The 14,920-nt window shown below is 41.2% G+C and overlaps 1 protein-coding gene across 2 annotated transcripts in view; it reads left to right on the top strand.

Moving 5' to 3' along the window:
* ATP6V1A (ATPase H+ transporting V1 subunit A) overlaps nt 1-14,920 on the top strand; it is a 31,787-nt gene that overhangs the window by 2,305 nt on the left and 14,562 nt on the right. The window contains exons 1-5 of one of the 2 annotated variants that reach the window (XM_071433235.1): nt 6,689-6,847; nt 10,216-10,310; nt 11,983-12,111; nt 13,614-13,828; nt 14,517-14,654. In XM_071433235.1, the coding sequence (XP_071289336.1) occupies nt 10,229-10,310; nt 11,983-12,111; nt 13,614-13,828; nt 14,517-14,654 (564 nt within the window). In that variant the 5' untranslated portion in view covers nt 6,689-6,847; nt 10,216-10,228. Of the gene's footprint in view, nt 1-6,688; nt 6,848-10,215; nt 10,311-11,982; nt 12,112-13,613; nt 13,829-14,516; nt 14,655-14,920 lie in introns of those variants that run through there. The other variant, XM_071433233.1, reaches the window with a different exon arrangement.

Genomic DNA, 14,920 nt, shown 5'->3' with positions numbered 1-14,920 from the left:
ACAGGATAACCTAGTTGGGGTCTTTGGTTACTTTGATGTTGACCATAAAATGTTGAATGCCACTGCTGACCAAGTAGTAATCTCTCTTTTTTTCCTGTCTTTTAAAGAAAACCCTACAAAACACAAACCATGCAACAACCCAATGCTACATTGCCTGACATATAGTCTTTTCTCCATGCTTGTTTCATTGGTTAAAAAGTGGGGGATTTCAGACTTGGAAATACTGAGGCATTGTTGAACAATGGTATCCATGTGATTTTTTTTTTTAGGCCTGAATTTTGCCAAAGAAAACAGACCATGTAGTCAACTGGAATATCATGCTCATTCGTTCTTACTCGACATTTTAAAACATGTGACTCCTTTAGCCTTCCAGCTGGACAGAGAGAAACAGGGTCCTACTCCAGCAGAGGAACCAAAATGAATTTAAGCTTTTCAGCCCTTTTTTTTCCTGTACAGAATAAGCCAATAATCACCTAAATGTCCAACATGCAGAACTGGTTTTGACTGGATCTTCTGTTTGTCATTGTTTTATCTTCTTTTATGGTATAAAAAGCTTTTTGCTTGTCTTTGATGTGCTCACTCCATTCTTCCCTTTGGGAGTGGACAGCTAAGCTTATACCAAATTCTTGGGTTTGGTCATCTGCCATGGCATTAAGTTCTGCACCTGTAAATATTTTTTGTTTGGTTGCTTTATTTCATCCAAGCATTTACTTCTCCTGCGTTTGTCAAGTCTCAAGTTCAACACTCCCATGTCTCAGAAACATTGACCATTTGCTGCCAGCTTTTTGGATGTCCATACATGATATGGCTGTTCTGACAGACTTTGCCTTCCAAGGCCTGGCTTTAGTGAAATGATGATACATTTACAGTGAAAACCAGTAAGATGTATGTGGATAAATCCTGACAGTCTTACAGACCTTGTTACTACCACTTCACCAAATGGCAGATAGAGACCAGTTTTAGCTGCTGAATTTATTTGCTTGCTTCATCAGCTTGACTCTGAGCTTGTGTAATGGTAAAATTCAGTGTCACTGCTCACTCTGTTCAAAAATAATTTGTCTGACAGTGGCCTCTCTTTTAATTTTGTCATAGTTTACATTTTGGGAAGTCTGTTATGTTCAAATCAAAAGTAATCAGCAAGGACCAAAGCTAGTATGGGAAGCTGCCCCAGTTAACCCAGACTCATGGTGCTGAACAGGTAAATGAGCTAGAAAACCTGCTGGAAATAGGCCCATTGCAGATACAAATGCTTGAGAGATGTGGTGTTCCAGAGGGTCTCTGTAATATAAAAGCCTTATCTTTGTCCTTCCCAAACAATTGAAAAGTGCTCAAGTTGTAAGGGTTCTCATAGCCAAGATGAAATGTTGGTGCTCTGGTGAGTTTCAGCTGACCAGTCTGCCCAGCTGTGTTTCTGCCAGACAGCATTCCCTGAAAAATGCCAGAATGTGTGCTGTGAAGGTGCTGTGTCCCATCTTCAGGCTGCTGTAAGCCGTGCTTGCTTACTGAAGTGGTTTGTGGTGGTTCATGTAAAAGAGAGGTGGTTTGGATGTCTGTGATGCTGATCTGTGTTCTGTGCCCTAAGCATGAAGAGCAGTCCTGTTGTGGTTGGGATGGTTGGGCATGAGGAGATACAGAAAGGATGTGGGAAAAGCCATGGACTTCATAGAGAGACGGCTGTGCCTTTATGGGAATAACATATTATTGCTGGACAAAAGCTTTCAGGTGTGCAAATTTTGTGTAAGAGCCTGAAAAATGACTTGACAGTTTTTTAATAGCCAAGCAAAGAAACTGCATCTTCCCAGAATTCCAGTTCGTGGGGCAAATGTTTGGCCCTTGTTCTTGTTACACTGTATCATTACTTTATTTCCCAGTCTGAAAGCAAGGCCTTAAAAAGCAGCTCTTCAGAAAAACCCTAAGATGGTATTTTAGACTAACTGCAGACTATATTGGTAAAGATGGCTAAATAAGCAATTCTGTTACGTGAACTGTCTATAGATCCTTAAAATTTTGAGGGTTTTATCATGGGATAGATTTGCATGAGTCTGGTAGACATTCAGACAACCACCTCAGTATGTAGTTTAAACAATGGTAAAATCTAATATGTTGGAAGGCCTCTGACTGTTCTAAAGAAGCTGTAAGTACTTCAGGTATTATTTTATTGGAACAAGATTTCCAAACGTAGCTTAGCTTGCTTTAAAACATGAAGATGCAATTTTTCATTACAGGAAAAGTCAACCTCAACTTAATTTCCTTTTACTGGAATCCAGTGCCAATAGGTGTGCTGTGATTCCAACCAGGTGTTTCATTATACCAAAGGTGCTATAAAAGAGTACTTCTATCTGCTAGGGATGTTGGATCTTTCTCAAAGACTTTCATGCAGACTCACTCGTGGTTCAACTCTTCAAACTAGCTATCAAATACCTTGCGTAATAAACTCAAGATTCCATAATATCCTTACTTTAAAGGTAATCTGAAACTTAGGTGTAATGATGAAATGCTTATTCCAAACTCATGCTCAGTATTTTAGCTATTACACTTGGGGAGAAGGGGTTAGGCAGTAGTGAGGCTTATAGAGGAGACAATGTATTTTAATGAGCCCAAACAACTTGTGCGGTTCTGTGTGTAAAACTGAGCCTGACTTAAAAATCTAGCCATAGTTGTTTTGTCAAATTGCACACCTTTTGTGTGTTGATGTAAAGTCTTCAACTCTTCAGAAGTCACTCCGCTGAACTGTAGTAAAGTTTGCTGTTATAGTTGCTTACAGCTGCGTAATAATTTCATTTTAATGTTTGTCATCTTAAAGGTTAGAGCAACAAAAAGTATTTCAAGTAACAGTGCCAAATAGACCTGGAAATCAAGTGACTTTTACTTAATAAAAGCTAGGGTAGATTTTAGTTTAGCAGTAATGTTAGGGAGGTTAATGAAAACTGTTCATCTAGAGGAAATGACTGAGCATTGCACTGAGCAGATGGCTGCAGAACTTTTCAGCCCTGGCAGCTAGATGACAGGATCAGGATAAGAAAAGAAGGTCACTGTAGAACACAGAGATGAATTTTGTATTAGTGTTCTGTAGTATGGTTTGGATTTCAGTTGCATTAGATCTTTCTTTTGTGTGAAAGTCTATCAAGCCAAAGGGCAGAATGTGTAGTAGGCTGAAAGGAATGTCAAATTTTCGCAGTAATAAAATTGTGAAGCAGTGTAGCAAGTAGGAACTAAGGAGAGGCTCATCAATTTCCTCCTCTGGAGAAGCCTCAGCTGAGAGGAAAAAATTGGTATAGAAAACCCTATTATGGAAACTGTAGCATGTGAGTCAGTTGATGAACATTTTTTCACATGGACAATGTGGTTTTCTCTAGTAACAGGAGTTTAGGGTCTTTATCAATTCTAGATATCGCATGATAGCTGTGTTTGATGTTTGAAGGCAGCTTATCAACTGAGCTGATCAGATCTTCAGTGGGTCAGAGTACTTATGCAAAGAACACCTTGCCAGCCTTTCTATCTAGTTTTATTTTAGCTGCTGACTTCTTAGTCATGTTCAAACAGCTTTGTTCTAGTATTGTTCTGGGCTAACTGAAGGAATTTCCCAAGCTGCTGAATAAAAGCTTGGGTGCTTGAGTTACAGCTTGTAGTGGTGGTACATCTTTCATGGACAGACTTCACACCCTTGCTTTAGGAATATATACTTCATGTTGTATGTATGTATCAAATATAAATATATTGTTATATCTTTAGCTTGTTTCAAGGCATGATGTTTATTTAAAGTATCAAACTTGTATGTATTGGCATGCCCACAGCTAAGTCCTCATCTGTTTTTAGGAAGAAGACAGGAGGAGCTTGTGGTGGACTTCATGAATTCAGTGTTGCATGGTCTCACTTTGTAGTGAGTGTGTAATCATGTGCTGCAATGACAGAGGCAGCATAATTCTCTTTCACATGGATTTATGTGTACATGTGCTGAGTAAAACAAGCTTCATGTGAGAGGAGGGGGCTTATAAGAACCCAAGGAACAAGTTATGTAAAAGATAAATGGTCTTGTAGGGTTGCAGATGGGTCCACAGTATGTAGCTGAGCATTAGTCAGGCAGGTTCTGGATTTATCTAGAGCTGAGGTGGCCTCAAAGTGCGCTGTGACAACTGAAATTGTATGAATAACTAAGTGGGAAAATGTCCATATTGCTGAGTATAAGAAATATTCTTTCTAGCTCAGAGCTTGTGGCAGGAAGGTTGGTGCTGTTCACTTCACAATGTCTGTGTCATGAGAAGACTGAGCCTCGTGGTTGTGTTGAGCACAGGAGGTGACTCCTGCCTGGTTTCATTAGAGTGCAGGTGACAGGTTGGAAGGTGTTTGGTGTAGCAGAGGCTTGTGCTGCCATACAGAGGGACCTGGACTGGAAGAATGGGCTGACAGGAATCCCATGAAGTTTGACAAAGAGAAGTACCAAGTCCTGCACCTGGGGCAAAATAACCACATATCCTGCTACAGGCTGAGGACTGAGTGCTGAAAAGAACTGGGGGTCCCCAAGCTGGACATCAGCTGGCAATGGTCCCTTGTGGCAAAGGCAGCCAGCACTATCCTGGGCCATGTTTAGAAGAATCCTGCCAGCAGGTTCAGGGAGGTGGTTTTCACCTTGGTTAAACTTGATGGAAACCACATCTAGAGTGCTGTGTCTGGTTCTGGATTCTCCAGTAGAAGAAAGATGTGGCTTAGGGGTGTGCATCCAGAAAAGGGCCGCGGAGACTGTTAAGCATTTGGAGGCAAGAAAAGAGAACTGGGATTATATAGCCTCAGGAAGAGATGGTTCTGAGAATCTTATTGTAAAATATATAAACACCTGAGGGGAGGGAGCAAAGAGGATGAAGCCTGACTCTTCTCAGTGGTACCTGTTGAAGTAACATGACACAGTGGGCACAAACTGAAATACAGGGAATTCCCTTTAAATGTAGGAAAACACTTTACTGCAGGGGTGTCTAAATGCTGGAACAGGTTACCTAGAGAGTTGTGGTGGCTTCATCCTTGGAGGTAATCAAAATTTGGATGTGGCCCTGAGCAGCCTACATCAGCTTGCTTGGAGCTGGGAGTTGGAAGTAGATGATTGCCATAGGTGCCACTGAACCTCAGTAATTCAATTGTTTGGTGACTGAGAAATCTGGAGTAATTTTTCCTGCTGTCTAATAAAATTACAACTCTGCATACTGTGAAGGAGCAGGTTTCCTGAGATTACTATTGGGCTTCCTTTCCCAGTGACCTGTGTTAGAGTTCTGCGTGTGTTGTTTCTTGTGGGACAGTATCCCAAATTCTAGATATGAAAATAGATATGAAAATGCTGCCAGACTTCTGCATTTGTCTAGTGATTCAAGCACTATATTTTTTTTTTTTACTACTTCCTCTTAAAGATATCATCTGTTAGAAGGGGAAGTTTAAACTGTCCTAGTTACAGGAAATCTGTGGCAGTGATTATCCGGTTATTTATGAGGCCCTTGCAACAGATCTTCATGCAGCTGGACACTGGGATTTATGCACTGGGCCAGAGTCTGCTCAGGTGAACGCAGTGAATGGCAGCAGCCTTGAATCTGAAGCATCTCTCCAATGTGACACTAAGCTGATTGTCCAGTGTGGGTGGTGATCTTTACTATCCTGTAATATCTAGGTTTTTACTAAGAAGAGGAGAGGGTATTATTTTCTTTGGAAAACTCTTTGGCTGTATTTTACTGTTTTGGCCTATTAAGCTTTCCTGGATATCAAATGTAAGGGCTTATATTCTGACTCTATTTTTCTATCCATGGAAATCAAACCACATTAGTCTGTTTCAGATGTACTAAAATCTTTGACCTTCAAGTTCAAAGTTATTCCAGCAGAATGATTCCTACCATTGATGACTTACTGATGTAACACTGCTGCTTCCAAATTACTGATACTGATGAGTTGTGGTTAGTGTCTAGGCTTTTGTGGCAATTTGAGGTGTTGGTAATCCTAGAACTTGCGAAGATAGACTTGAGAAGTTGTGAAGACTGCAGGGAACTCTTCGGCTTCATGCAGGTTCTTAGGGAGGGATCGCACAGCTGCCCCTGTTCTGTTCAGGTGCGGGGCAGTGCCTGTCGATCTCTGAAAACAGATTCCAGCAGCTGTCACTCAGGGTGGCACAGCTCCCTGCTTTGTTGGGGTGCTGGATGTTGAGCAATTGCCTTAGTGCTTCTGCTGGCCAGGGGAAGGGCTTCTGAGCACAAGGAAGCCCCACCAGACTCCTGGAGGCAATCAATGCTGTTCAACGTGCTCAAGCAATTAGTATTGCAGTTTGCTCAGCGCCTCCCTGTGCAGTCTGTTGTTAAACACTTGTTCTGTTAAGCTCTTCCAGAGCACAGCACACACTGACATGGCTGCATTACCCTGGAGGGCTGGCAGGTGCACAGATCCCAGCAGAAAACATGCACCTCTTTCAAGGATATTTGTATAGTTGTATGCACCATTCGGGACATTGGAATTCCCAGCTTTGTAGGAGGCCCTTAATGCAAATGCTAAAGCCTTTTAATTTTTTCTGCTCGGCCCTGTGCAGTCGGGAGAGCACAGATGGGAGTTCAGCTGGGCTCGAGGTGGCTGGAATTGCTATTGCGGCATTCCTCGGTGCTGGTGGGAGAGAGAGGCAGAGAGAGACTGATGACTCATCAAGTCAGGTGGTTGTGCCTCTGCTGTGTGTCAGAAATTTCGTTCCCCTCTGCAGCAGCTTTCTCATCCCTCTGTGTAGGGGCACTGGAAGGACGATTATTTCGCAAGCGGTGATGCTTCACTGCTGAATTCTAGCTTTTTCATTGGGCCTCTGGGTTTTTGGTACTCCCTGCTTCTGCAAAATAAGGTAAGGAGCTGGGTTTGATAAAATTGTTGTAGATTTTCTTCCTTGCTGAAAGAAGGCTCCTAAAAATCTCACTGGAGTCTGAATGTTGAAAAAATCTTGTGTTAAGGTAGTTCGTAATGTAAATTCTGTGTCTAATCAAATGTTAGATGCAAAACCCAGGAATAGTGAAGCAAAATGGGTTTCTCCAAGGTTGAGAGCAGGGCAGTTACATTTTTTAGGCTACTGTGTAACCAGATTACTGTGCTGGGGAGAAACTGAGATAGAAAGCTCAGGTTATGGGGCTCTTTGTTTAATTAGGACTTTAAAATCAGTGTAATAAATCACCTTTTAGTCAGACAAGGTTCTACTGCAAGCAATACTTTGATTTCTGCTACTATTAATCAGAATATGACTGCTAGAGCTAAAGAGCATGTTTGAAATCAATTAGTGAACTGTTTTAGATAAGGAAGATATAAATTGTAAAGGATGCAAGATGCATCTTTACTCATAAGGGAATTAAAATTAAGCTGATATCCTATGTAGGTGTGCTAGTGGACTTTTGTAGGAGGGAATTGCATACAGTGCCGAATATCTTGTGTTGGCAAGAGGCCTTTCAAAGGCCTCAGGGGCTCTGTAAATTTCTAGAACGACCAGCTACCATGGCTTCTAGGGTACATATATGCTTTATGGAATTTCATTTTCTCTGAGTACTGGCAATGAAAACATCTAACAAGCTAGGAAGGTAAGGCAGCTTTTTGGTCCTCATGGACTTTTCCATATAAATTGAAAATCTGTAGTGCTTGTACACAAGCACAAGAAAATGATGCAGAGATAAATAACAGCTTTTCCCCCCCCTAATTTGTATTCAGTGTTAAAAAAAGTGTAGCCACTTAAGAAAGAGGTCAGCCTGGCTGGGTGGGCACTGGCTTTGTGTAGACTGTACTTTGGAGGTATAGCAGAGGTAAAGGAGAGAAGGAATTCACATCTTTAACACTTGAAATAGTTAATAGGTATGTGTTTCAAAGCTGGTGCAGATGCTAGAGATCATGGTAAAGACAGGGTTTATTAGTGTGTTGCTAGGTGGTCTAGTGGAGGACTCCCCTGCTCTACTTGGCTTGGCCAGTAATTTGGAAAGGTGGCTGTAGGAAGAGAGAGGAAGCAGAGCAGCCACAGGAACAGGAGAGGCAGATGCTGGCTGTCAGGATGCTGCCATTTAACTGCAGAATGGCTGTTCTGAGGTTCTCACTTGCCTCCCTAAAAGGTAAAGAGTTGCTTCAAGCAGGTTTTGATTATGAAGAAAAGTTAATTTAAATTGAAACTGGCCCAGTGTTCCTGCTTTTCCTTGCCTTTGTAATTTGACTCTTTCATATGGGAGGTTGTCTAATTGCCAAGCTGTGTCACTGATTCAGTTAGGAGAATGTGGTTTGACTCTCTACTGTGCTTTTAGAGGTGTTGATAGTAAGACACTGGACATTGTTCTGTGTTGTTATATTGGAGTAAATGTTTAATTTGAATTTATAAGAACAATTGCTTCTTTCAATATGAACAGCAATTGTGCTTGAGTTTTAGTTGTTAAAAGCAAACACGTTTTAGTTGTTAAAAGCAAAAAAGATGAGATTGTTGTGTTAGTCAGATCAGAGCCAGCTCATACCAGCTGCTCAGGAACTGCAGATTGCCTTGCAAAGACCTCCCCTCTGCCATTTGTCAGAGGAGGCATTTGAGAAAAAATCAGTGAAATTAAAATTGTCTCCTGGGTCTAAACACCAGGAAGTGTGAAAGATAACCTATGGCTATGGAGGGTAGAGGGATCTAATGGATATCTGGCTTAGCCTTTGGGCTCACGACCCATTAGCAGGTCTGCTCCAAGCTGGTGGAGACTGAACCATGATCAGCTGCTGTGGAATAAATCAGTGGCAGCCATGATAGACATTACACTCCACAGAGACATGGAGCCTGGGGGAAGCTATTCCTTCAGGATGAAGAGGAGTTTGGAATCATTGGACATCTTCTTAAAGAGCAGTGCCACCAATTTGAAACTTATAGATCAGTAAAGAGGCTGAGGGGCAGAGGACTTGTATTGCTATGTTAAAAAGCTGGAAAGCAGTTGTAGGTTTTCAAGAATAGCAGAAGTCAGCTACTGCTCCCAAAGAATAGGCAAAAACATATCCTTTAATTGTACTGGAAAGGGTGGCAATGGAGTTGCTGTCTTGGTTATTATAAACAGGGCAGGTTTTTAAGCCTGAGTATGCCTTTGTATTTGCTGTCTTGTGGAAGATGCTGGGTTAGATTAGGCTGCTCTCAAAGACTTGAGTGTGAGTGTCAGCAGATGCCTTCCAGTTCATGTCACCAACCCAGGGGCCTTGCTGCTGATTAGCACAGGAGCCTTCTGTGCTGGGGCTGCACCTTTCACCAGTGCTGTGTCCTAAGGGTGTCTGTACAGGAGAAGAGGGAAGAGTGTGGCCTTGCAGTTCTCTAACACCCATCAGTTTCCAAGGTAACACACAGCATGGTAAGGGCTCACAAAGCAAAACCCTTAAATCCTCTGATCCGCACTGGAAGCAGGACAGCCCAGCTGCCAGCCGCAGGACAAACATGGATGGAGGAAGCCTCTTGATAAAACAGCTTTTCCAGTGCCAGTTGTTTAGATTTGTTAAACAGTTACTGGCATGAGATGACAGCCTGTTGTTTAACTGTTGCAAGTTGAAGGGGTTTGCCCATTATTCAGCACAATTCTTCTGTAAGGCTCCGTGGGTTTCACTGAGAGCAAAGACTGCATAGTATGTAGCTGTGAGACACATAGAAAAGATTCACATCTTTGTGTGCTGGTGCTTCTGAAAATCTGTGTTTCTTCCTCTACATACTGTGATTCAGCACCTTAAGATAGCAAAAATTGAATTTTCACAATTAATATTTGTAATATTGCATTTTAGAGACTGGTGGCAGTAAAGCGGACCCAGAACATTCTCTTGCTCACTCAGAATCATGGAAAACTCCATATTTTGAAGGAGAGTAATGACATGTGGAATACTAAAGAGATTTTCTGTCATTTAAATATCCTATAACCAAGCTTAAAGACAGTGCAACAGTGTTAGGGCATTGTTCCATTGCATCTTTTTCATTCGGTAACATTCTGTAGAGCATATTATAGGGTGATGTTCTACCCCTGTGTTTCTGCAGTAAGGAATCTCAGTTATTTTGTTTGTTTAAATCAGTTACTTTTTAACTTTTTACAGCTTTAAAATGAGTTAAAAGTGCTTAAGGCTAATGGCACTTCTGGCTATGAGTTTAGAGTTCTTTTTAACTGAAAATAAGAGAGCAGAGGGAAGAGGAGGAAGTTACTGTGTGTGTGTGTTCTTCAGGACTGACTCTTATTTTTTTCTTTTGTTCAGTTGAACAGGCAAAATGGACTTCTCCAAGCTCCCCAAAATCCGTGATGAGGACAGAGAGGCTTTTGTTGGCTATGTTTATGGAGTCTCAGGACCTGGTAGGTATTATTTTGTAAAGGAAGTAATAAATTTTGTTTTATCTAGGATCTTGTTAATCTTCACTTGAAAGCAGAGAAGTATAAAAGAGCTCTGGGTGGTGCTTTTCATCTTTTTTTTTTTGGGGTAGAGGACTTCAAGAAGAATTACTGACTTGTAGTCAAACTATTAAAAAAACTGCTAACAAGATGTTACTATTAATTAACCTTTTTTTAAAAATATAATGAGCAGAAGCAGGCAGTTGAATAAAAATAACAACAATAATAATAATAACAAAAGGTAAGCTTTCTGTATGAGAAAAAAACCCTTGCTTGGAAATCTGCAGGGCCCAGTGTGCTGAGATTCACTAAAAGGGTATGAAATAAATAGTCTGTTCTCACTGAAAGTTTGTCCCTGTGCTTTCTGATATCCTCAGTCCCTGTCAGTGTCAAGCTGTTCTGTTTACTGCACCATGGGCTGGGGGAGCTCAGCAAGGAGCCACAAGAGTCAGGGAAGGTGATAGAATGTGGTGATAGAGCAGCTGGGAGAAGGAGGACTCTTCCTTCATCTTTATCAGCTGAAATAATTTAGGCTCTGCTAGGAACAGCTTTTGTATACAGGGAGGCTCTACTGGCTTTTCTGCTCCCTCCTGCATTCTCTTCAGGAGCTGAAGGAAAGGATGGGAATGTGAGAACAGAAGATTAGCAAGTTTTTTTGTTAATGCAACATATTTGATGAATAAGAAATTCCCTACCTAAATAGGCACAAGTTTTCTGACTGCAAATTCTGTAACTGCAGAGGTGGTACTTCAAAAAAATTTTAAACTGACACAGCTTTCTTTTCCAAGAAGTGGAAAATGTATTTTTGTGTAAATATGTGACTCTTGTGTGCGTTACTGTGATCATAATCTGCAAGACATAATAAATTTTATTCTAAAGCAGCCAGGACTCCGTATATGACCTGCTGAAATCTAACTCAAAGCACCAAGAAGTTTCAGGCCCAAAACATGCTGCACAACAATCTTCATCTGTTGAAAGTTAATTTAAGTGCCCTAAGATAGACAACACTTTTCTACAAAAAATAGTATTTTTTAAAAGCTTTCTAGGCATCACTTTAGATGCAAGCAGGTGCCTTGGCTTGATCTATCCATGTTTATGCCAGCATCCAGATGCTACCAAGGTAAACAGAAGCTTAAGTGACTTGAAAATGCTGGCCCCCAACCACAGGCTTATGTAACTACCAGGCATTGAGTGAGTTTTGCCATTTTCTTGTGTGCTTTAATTTAGTCAGATGAGAATGTGGCCTAGCTCACTGCAAGGGAGAAATGCCTATAGAACTTGTTTGTCAAAGTTTACAGCATCTCACACCCTCAACGTTTGCAATCTGTCAAGACAGATAAGAGAAATTATGGCCTGAATTGTCCTGTGAATTACTACATTCTCATAGTGTCCTCTTCTTCTGGATAAAGGACAGAGTGAAAACTGTAGGAAAACTTATTCTTTTGACTTATTCTTTTTAACTTATTCTTTTTAAACTAGAAATACCAGGAGTTGTGGCATCCTTTTGTGAAGTCAAGAATGTGTGTCTGATATGGGTGAATACCAGGTTTATGCTGTGCAGTTCTTTGAGACTTGTGATGGGTAAATTTCCTGAGCTGCAGGGAAAATAACTCACTTATGTGCTTGTCTTTTGCAGTGGTCACAGCCTGCAACATGGCAGGTGCTGCCATGTATGAGCTGGTGCGAGTGGGACACAGTGAGCTGGTGGGGGAGATCATCCGCCTGGAAGGGGATCTGGCAACTGTCCAGGTGTATGAGGAAACTTGTATCCTTTTCACTGCTCCCTCTCTGCTGCCAGATACTCTGGGTTCTGGCAGGACATCTGTTCTGCATGTGTTTTGTAAATTTTAATGGGTTTGAGGTGAATCTTACCTTGTGTGGCTCTGTAGCAAGGAGACTTTTGACTGGGAATCAAAGTGTACCTTAGAATTCAAGTGCATTTTAATGCCTCTTTGTAAGGCAGTTGACAAGTGTCAACCATAAATGGCAAACCTAAGCAATATTTGTTGCGTCTTTGTCTTTGCTTTTGATAACTGTGCTTGTATAATGCTTAAATAAGAAATGTGAAGTGGGCAGAATGCCTTCTTTTGGACAGAGTATTTTGCCAAGCATAACAGATTACACTTTTTCTGCTGCACTAGGCTTACAGTATCTTGGTCCAGCTATGATGCAGCATATATTCTAAAAGCTAGGCAACATAAAATGTATTTTTTATTACATATATATATATATATATATATATATGAGAAAGTGTCAAAAAAGAAGTCATAAAATTTGAAGGCAGGCCTCTTTCTCCCTCCCAAGGGGGCTGTGTGTATATGTATAGCCTAGGAAAAATTTGGCTGTGCTGGCTCCTAAACCTTGGTTCTGAGGAGCTTGCTGGCAAACTGCTGACTAGGTCCTGTCTCTGCCTAATAATTTATCATTTTAGATGGCATCATTGTTACAGTATCAAGTAGCTTTCCATCAGTACATGGAGCAAGTTTGAGTCTAGTTTACTTTTAATCTCGTGTTGAGAGGAAATTTGGTCATAGGCCTCTCTGAAGTCAACTTGTATTAAAAACTTGTATTAAATTTATTGAGTTTGTGTAAGTTTTGGAGGTTTCTTTTGTATTCCTGCAGACCCTTCTGCCAAGGTGCTGGCCCTTTGCAGAGAAAAGCCCATTGTGCATCCTTTGAGCTCAGGTAGTGTACAGACCTGACAACTTGGTATGAGACAGGAGGGCAATAGTGCTGGTCTTAGACAAAGTCCTTTTAAAATTAGGGTGCTATTGAAAAAAGCTGTGCAAGGCTCAAGATCAAAACAGTTGTGCTCTCTAAGCAAATTCTGAAGTGGAAAAATTCCATATTTCATAAGATTATCTGACTTAAACAGCCTAATCTGTTTTCTAGGTTTGAAGATGTAAGAAATGTGTGATGTTTTGTCATCTCACTGCCTGGCACTTGAGTGAACCTCATCCATGTTAGCTGACGTTGGTTGCCAACAACAGTTGACTTGAACAAACGATCATAAAGCAGAATATTTGCCACTACTTGGCCTCTCTAGAGGATGGTGAACTTTGCTGTTTGGGGAAATTCAGAATTTAGTATAAGGCTACTATTCCTATGTTACACATCAGCATTTGCTTCTCAAATGCTTATGTGTAACATAGGAATAGTATTACCTTAAAGTCAGAAAAGAAGGTTGAGAGTATGATGTGAACCTGATGATTTCTGCCTGGTTTCTTTCCCTTGTTCTGGATGAACTTTTCCTCAGCAAATCTGTAGCTGGTGTCTCTGTAGGAGATCCTGTGCTCCGTACTGGGAAGCCCCTGTCAGTGGAGCTGGGGCCTGGCATTATGGGAGCTATTTTTGATGGTATCCAGAGACCTCTCTCGGACATCAGCACCCTGACCAAAAGTATCTATATCCCTAGAGGTGTCAATGTGTCAGCTTTGAGCCGAGATGTCAAATGGGACTTCACACCTTCCAAAAATCTGCGGGTAGGTTCTGACAATCCTTTGTTCCCCTCTTGCTCCTCTACCCCTAGAGCTTAGGCCTGGAGCAGTGTGCTAAGGCTGTGACTGCTGGGCCCTGTGGTTAATGCTGCATTTATTGAAGTTTGCAAAAAGGAGTGCTAGGAAGTGGTAGTGATGTATGAGACCAGATGGGGATCACCAAAACTTACTTGATATAACTTACAGAGTTTTGATGTATTTACCAAACCATAGAGAAACTTGTGCAATTGCAGTAAGCATTAGCAGGAGCCAATACTACCTGAGCAAAAAGAATGACTGCAGCACACATTTTGCAAATGGTGAAGGTACCCTTAGAGCTAAAAAATGTCATGGCTTTAGCCCTTTGCAGCATCTTATTTCCAGCCCTGCAGGTTAGCATATGCTATCCTTTCTCTTCTTAGCACATTAGGTTGAGAGGTGGAAAAGAAACAAGGAAAATTTCTTTTGTCTGTTAGTAATTGCTCCTGTCTGAGCCTTGAAAGACACTACATCACAGGTAGTGTTGCTAGCAATGCTGTTGGAGTAATGAATTATGTAAATGAGCTACTGTGCTGTAACAAGGAATTTTTAAAAGGGGTAATCACAGTGCTAGACTTAATAGCTGTAGTATTTTTTACAGTTTGTCAAGGTTCTTTTTTAAAAGTTATGACTAATAGACCTGTTCTGATTTTAGGTTGGCAGCCACATCACTGGTGGAGATATTTATGGTGTGGTGAATGAAAACTCCCTGATCAAACACAAAATCATGCTGCCCCCACGGAACAGGGGTACAGTTACATACATTGCTCCTCCAGGAAACTATGACACTTCAGTAAGTCTCCCAAACTGCAGCTGCTGGTATATTCCATGTCTCTTTTATAAGGTTGATGTACTCTTTCTGTTCTGCATGAGGCCAGCTAAAGTGTTTCAACAAGGTGTCTGAGTTAATGATCACTTCTGCTACCCTGCCTGCAGGGGTTGCATTATTATTTTGTGCAGGTATTTTCTATGTTTATGGCTTCCCAATGGCATTCCACTGTGCCATGTTTGATAACCTCTGTGGGGATCTACAATATCTTATGAATATGTAAAATTCAC

This window comes from Agelaius tricolor, unplaced genomic scaffold (genome assembly GCF_023055355.1).
Source record: "Agelaius tricolor isolate 1412-34295 unplaced genomic scaffold, bAgeTri1.0.p SCAF_9, whole genome shotgun sequence".
NCBI classification, from domain to species: domain Eukaryota; kingdom Metazoa; phylum Chordata; class Aves; order Passeriformes; family Icteridae; genus Agelaius; species Agelaius tricolor.
The sequence above is the reverse complement of the archived record's forward strand: the minus strand, read 5'-3'. Positions and strand labels throughout refer to the sequence as shown.